General features: G+C 41.4%; 1 protein-coding gene across 1 annotated transcript in view; it reads left to right on the top strand.

Annotated features, from left to right (window-relative positions):
- PTPN14 (protein tyrosine phosphatase, non-receptor type 14) overlaps positions 1 to 6,332 on the top strand; it is a 179,955-nt gene that overhangs the window by 122,891 nt on the left and 50,732 nt on the right. The window contains exon 4 of the mRNA XM_015424633.1: positions 2,562 to 2,659. Coding sequence (XP_015280119.1) covers positions 2,562 to 2,659 — 98 coding nt within the window. The remainder of the gene's footprint in view (positions 1 to 2,561; positions 2,660 to 6,332) is intronic.

Consider the following 6,332-nt stretch of genomic DNA (forward strand, 5'->3'; position numbering starts at 1 on the left):
ATTGACACAGATGCTTTAAACCATCTTTTTTCTCTCTCAGTGTATATCTGCAGTGTACCAGGGTTGCCAGCCCCTAGTTGGTGGCTGAAGATCTCCTGGAATTATAACTGCCCTCCAGGTGACAGAGAACAGTTCACTTGGAGAAAATGGCCACGTTGGAAGGTGGACCCTGTGGTATTATACCCCACTGAAGGCTCCACCCCCCAAATCTCCAGGTATTTCCCAACCCGGAGCTGGCAACCCCAGGAATGTACTGTTGTTTGGAGTAGTTAGATGGAAGTGGGGCACCCCACTTTACATACATGTATGAGAGCGATGACTCCAGTCCTAGAGACAATGTGCTCTGTTAATAATTGAGGATCATTACAAATTTTATGAGACTATTGCACGGTGAGTATTTAAGGGTACAGTTGTATAGGAATCTCCTGATTTGAAATTTAGTTTGCTAGGTAAATAAGTGGAGTACTGACATGCATTCATCACGGTAGTAAAATGTACATTTGATATCCATACTGACCTTTATAAAACTCTCAGTGCAGATGTGACCTACGTGGATTCACCGAAACAACTCTGGAATACCAATAAGGCAGTCTTAGGATCACAGACTCTTGGCTGATTCTCTTTTCAATATTTTTTCTTCACACACAGTTATTCAAAAAACCCTACAGGCCTTCAGAACTACCCAAACACTTCAGAATTTTAAAGCACACAGCCACTGTCTTTTTAAGTACACAGCAACAATTTGAAGTGGCGTCTTAATAATAGTGTCACTATTGTGTTTCAAGCTAGAAAAACAAGGCTTGGCCAGAACTTTGGTGCTGTCTAGTGGCAGGTCGTTGAATCTCTCTTTTACTCTTCTAGACTATACAGTCTCAGTTAAAAAACAAAACAAAACAGCACATGTCCCTATTGTGAAATGGCATAATGGTGAATGATGTGATTGCCTTGGGTGTGCTAGCTTTGCTCAGTGTGGTCTTACCAGAAGTATACAAAGCATATGAGAAGATTTCCTTAATCCCCTCTTCTATTTTCCTGCTTTCAACTTGGAAACCTGGCTGTATAAACAGAGCTGGTGCAGACACTGCTTTGTAAAAATTGTCTATTTATGTGTGTAGATTAACACTGGATTTAGGAATGTGCTTTGACACCCTCCTGTATCTTTCTTCATCTAAGCCACCTGATCCTGCCATGACGATCCTGAGCCAGTGCTTGGGTGCTATTGTTAAGTAGCTAAAGATAAATGTTGAAATTGAATTCTGGCAAAGCGAATCCTGGTTGGTAAGGCTGTGGTCTTAGAGCATATTGTGGTCTCTGTGGTCTCCTTTCTGAATCTGGCGGGGGGGGGGCTTACTTGATTTAATATTGTTGCTAGAGAAAGTGGTGAGTTCAGATGTAGGGGAAAGTTAGTTGCTTACCTTGACCTAACTGATCTTGCTGCATCAATCTGTACCAGAGTAACCTTGAGATTAGACAATTGTAACATTATACCTGAGACTGCCCTTGAAGATAATTTGGAACCTTCAGCCTGTGCAAAATGTTGCAGCTGGGTTATTGTTATTAGCAAGGCAGAATAGTCATATTACACCGAATTTACAATTATTTTATTGACTACTAGTTTTGGGGTTCAGTTCAGGGTGCTGGTATTACCTATACAGCCCTTCATGGCCTGAAACCCACATCTCTGCAGGACTGCTTCTCCAATTTTGTTGTGCCCGTGTCAGCTCAGTTCATCTGAGCAGGGTCTCTTGATAGGGTTGCCAGATCTGGGTTGGAAAATACCTGGAGACTTTGGGGGATGGATCCAGGAGAGGGTGGGGTTGGGGTGGGAGGGACCTCAGCATGGTGCAGTGCCATAGAGTCCACCATTCAAAGCAGCTGTTTTCTCCAGGGGAGCTGATCTCTGTCAGCTGGAGATCAGTTGTAAAAGCAGATCTCCAGGCCCCACCTGGAAGCTGGCAACACTATCTCTTGAATATCCCTTTCTGCAGAAGGCACAATCTGCTACAGCTCATGATCAGTTCTTTCAGTTGTACCTTCTACACAGTGGAACAACTTACCAGAAAAACTTAGGTGACTATACCATGTTTACAAAAACTATGCAAGGCAAAACTTTTTAGGAGGGCTCTTCTGTAAATTGGTTCACTCTTTTAACCTGTTTGTATAGATTTTTGTTGTTGTCATCAATGTTCCCCCTAAGCTGTGGAGTCCTGTGAGCAAAAATTCTACTTTGTGAGCTACCGGCATCAAAGTTGTGAGCAAGTGATTTGGCTGCTGCATAGATTAGCTTGCTGTGGAGCCAGCCTTCCTGAGCTAAGACAAAAATGTGTGAGCCGGAGGCTAAAAAACTGTGAGCTGGCTTACACTAACTCAGCTTAGAAGGAACCCTGGTTGTCATTAGTTTTAATTATCTTTATTATTGTTGGTGTCAAATATTTTAGTTTTGTTATTGTTTGCTGGTTTTAAATACGTTATGCACCACCTCCAGTCTGCTTAAGGAAAGCAAATAATGAGCATAAATAAAGGTGACAGTGGTTTCATTTTGCTCTATCTCTTGTTTGCAGGTATCAGTATTACCTACAAGTAAAAAAAGATGTTATTGATGGGCAATTGCGATTTTCAGTGGAGCAAGGCATACGGCTAGCTGCATTGGCTGTTCAAGGTGTGGTGAGCACAACTGCTAATTTCTTCTAGTTTTATGTGTTTCTTAGACTCTAACAGGGATTCACTCTAGTTAGACTAGTGATGAAAACCTCCTCAGCATGAAAGCTGATGTGATGCTAGTTACTGATTTGCATATTTTTAAGAAATACAGTAGTGTATTGCTTGGAAACAACACTGGTACATACATAGAATTAAATGTCTAAGAAATTATTTCCTCTTTTACCCAGTGGAGTTCAGGATTCCTGATCTGTCTCTAAATGTGGGCTTAACTCCTCATTTGAGTTTTCCAACCAAGGAAAGCTCAGTATCAGAAATTCTTTTTTTTTTTTCATTTAGGAAAACACTAGTACAGAAAAGAAAAGGGAAAATAGGGTGGTTATACAACATAATTGCATGTTTTGAAGACAGTCATGTAGTACAACATGTAAAGGATAGAGAATATATTCCTTTTCATCCCCTTCATTATAATTTTTCAGGTATTATCCACAAAATACTATAGTTTTTATTTCTGTTTGTTTGTTTATTTGATTTTTATCCCTCCCTCCCCACTAGAGCAGGCTCTCAGGGCAGCTTACATAAAAGAGTTAAAAGCACATAAAACAATACAATTATAAGATACCGTAATTAATCCTGAACAGTTATAAACAATCATAAAGTGCTGGTGACAATATTGATGGCAGTTGTAGTATTGCATAGCAGTCATAGTAGACCATGATGGAATGGTCACAGAGGAGTATAGTCAGAGTTGGAGTTCAGCTTATCATATCCATTTATACCAGTTAGTACAGGCTGCTGATGGTGAATGCAGAGGGAAGGCCTTGTCACAGTTCAGTTGGTAGATGTGGTTCCTAATTAAAGGCCTGGTGGAAGAGCTCCGTCTCGCAGGCCCTGCCAAATTGTAGAAGGTCCTGCAGGGCCCTGATTTCTTCCAGAAGGTCGTTCCACCAGCATGGAGCCGTGGCGGGTTGGCTGGGGAAGGGAAGGGCAGGCATGGAAACATGCCTCCTTCCCTCCCTGAGCCTCTCTGCTGCGGTGGAGAAACTCCAGGAGGGGAGGGAAAGTGGGGGGCAGGTTTAAACACACCTCCTCTGACTTTCCCTCCCCTCTCTGAGTTTCTTCGCAGCAGTGGAGAGCCTCAGGAAGGGAAGGAGGCATATTTTCATGCCTGCCGCTTCCCCAGCCAACCTGCCACAGTGGGCTGACTGTAGAAACAAAGGGCAGGCAGGGAAACATGCTTGGGCTCCCTGCCTGCCCTACTCAGGAAGGGAAGGAGGCATATTTTTATGCCTGCTGCTTCCCCAGCCAACCCGCCACAGCGGGCTGGCTGTAGAAACAAAGGGCAGGCAAGGAAACATGCTTGGGCTCCCTGCCTGCCCTTCTCCAGCTACCCCATGTCAGCTAGCGTAGGGGAGGCAGAGAGAGGAGGCTTTCCCTTGTCAATTTCACTAACAGCTGACTGGCAGGGAGTAAAATTGACAAGGAAATCTGCAGGGGCTACCAGAGGAAAAGAAGGCATTTTAACATTCTTCCTTTCCCTCTGGTGGGGTATATTAGACCCGAATATATTCGGCAATACCAAATATTTCCCCAGTCCCAATACTTCACCAATACTGGACTGGGGAAAGTTGGCATTTACCGATATTTTTCGGGTCTGATTTACCCAAAGCCAAAAAATACTGGCTTTTTTTTTTTTTTTGCACACCCCTAGTGTTGCCTGTTGTAGGGATCACATCACTGCAGTCTTCTTCCATGGGCTTCCAGTTTGCTTCCAGGCTCAATTTGAAGTGCAGTTTTAACCTTTTAAAGCCCTGTATAGCTTGAGACCAACGTACCTTAAGGACCACCTTGTCCCATATGAACCTACCCATTCACTCTGAGTATCTTCAGAGGTCCTGCTTTGGTTGCCCTGCCATCTGAGACTAGAGAGGTGGTGAACTGAGAAAGGACTTTCTTGGCTCTGGAGCCAAAGCTTTGGAACTCCATCCCCAGAAAGATTCATCTGACTCCCTCTATTGGTGTCTTCTGCCAGAGGGTGAAAACTTTTAGTTTCATTTGATTATTGGCCCCCTCCCTGGTTCTGGTGGTGTACGTTTCTGTGTTTTTACTGAATTATTTCATGATTTTAAATCCTGTTTTTAATGGTTCAAATGTTTTAATGTTTTAATGTTCACTGCCTTGGGGACTGTGATTGGGTGGAAACACTGCATAAAAGTGTTTAAAATTAAATAAACAGCATATAAAATTATACACTTTGGCATATTTATGGAAGTTGAAATTACAAATGTCTTTGCTTTCAAAAGTTGCAGCCTGCTGTATCCTATGTTACCATAGCACATGCATCTAAATTTTTGCCATCCAAGAGGTAGAATAAAATAAAAGTTGAAAGTAAACAAATATTGTAATAAACCAAAGAAAGTTTATTATTTGTACAGAGACATTCTCATATAGTCACAATAGAGAGGACTACTAGTGGGTTTCATTTATACTTTTTGAAAAAATTAATGTGCAGAGGGTTCTTTTTAATATTTACTTTTTAAAACTTGTCTGGCTTCCTTCATGTTTGTGATAAAACAAAATGAAATGGCATTTTTGGCATCCCGTGATAATGTGAAACTGTCTTGAAGGGTTTGCAGCAATATTTGAATAGTGTAATTTATGATGGGAATTTCCAGCATCTTGCATGTGAGAATCTTTTAGACAGTGTTTGATCTGAATCAATTAAAATAAAATAAAAGCCCTTTGGCAGTTCTGTTCCCTTTAAAATTGAGCTGCTTAGAAACAGATAAATAGGAGCTTCTTTTAAATGCAGTATTATAGCCCTTAGGAAATACTTCCAACTTAATTCCCCACACAGTTTTGTAATGAAAATACAAAATAGATGTGCTGTCATGTATTGAATGCATACCATAGTCACCAAAGCTTGACCATAGTCTTTACTGCTCAAAGCATTTCTACTTGTAGGGTTGCCAACTTGGGGTTGGGAAGTTCCTGGAGACCTGAGGGTAGAGTCTGGGGAGGAGAGGGAATTCAGTGGAGATGTGATGCCATTGAGTACACCCTCCAGGACAACTATTTCTTCCAGGAGAACTGATCTCTATATTCTAGTTGTACCAACCTGGATGTTGGCAATCCTCTCTACTTAAAAATTTATTTAGGGCCAAAATTCAGCAAAAATGAATTCAATTGTATAGAGTTAAAAGCATGCACCCAATTCTGCCTTTAAATCAACAGTACTTTCACTTGGGCTGTGAACTGTATCTTTGTTAGTTTATTTTAAACATGTCTGCACAGACTGAGGTCCAAAATGCAAAATAAAGCCATCCAGCCATGCATGGTGGGCCCAGTTGGGCTTCTATAAACCTCCTGTTTATGTCTGCAAAAACTGTCAAGCATCTGGTAGGTCAAGAACATTTGGCTGATGAGTTGCATTCATGTTTGGTGGATCAGAAGTTGTACTTTCACTCACTTAAAACATTCTGTCCATTTTATATCTTAAAGCTAATTCAATATTACCATTCAATAGATGCCATTAAAATAGTTGAATATAGTTTATAGCAACCCATAGCCAGACTCCAAAATGCAATGCCTTGCAGTTTGTTCACACAGTCACTCACTCACAACATAGGTTTCCTGAGACAGAAGAAAGTTCAAGAGACATTGCTAGACATCAG

This window comes from Gekko japonicus, unplaced genomic scaffold (genome assembly GCF_001447785.1).
Source record: "Gekko japonicus isolate JY-2015 unplaced genomic scaffold, Gekko_japonicus_V1.1 scaffold491, whole genome shotgun sequence".
NCBI lineage: Eukaryota > Metazoa > Chordata > Lepidosauria > Squamata > Gekkonidae > Gekko > Gekko japonicus.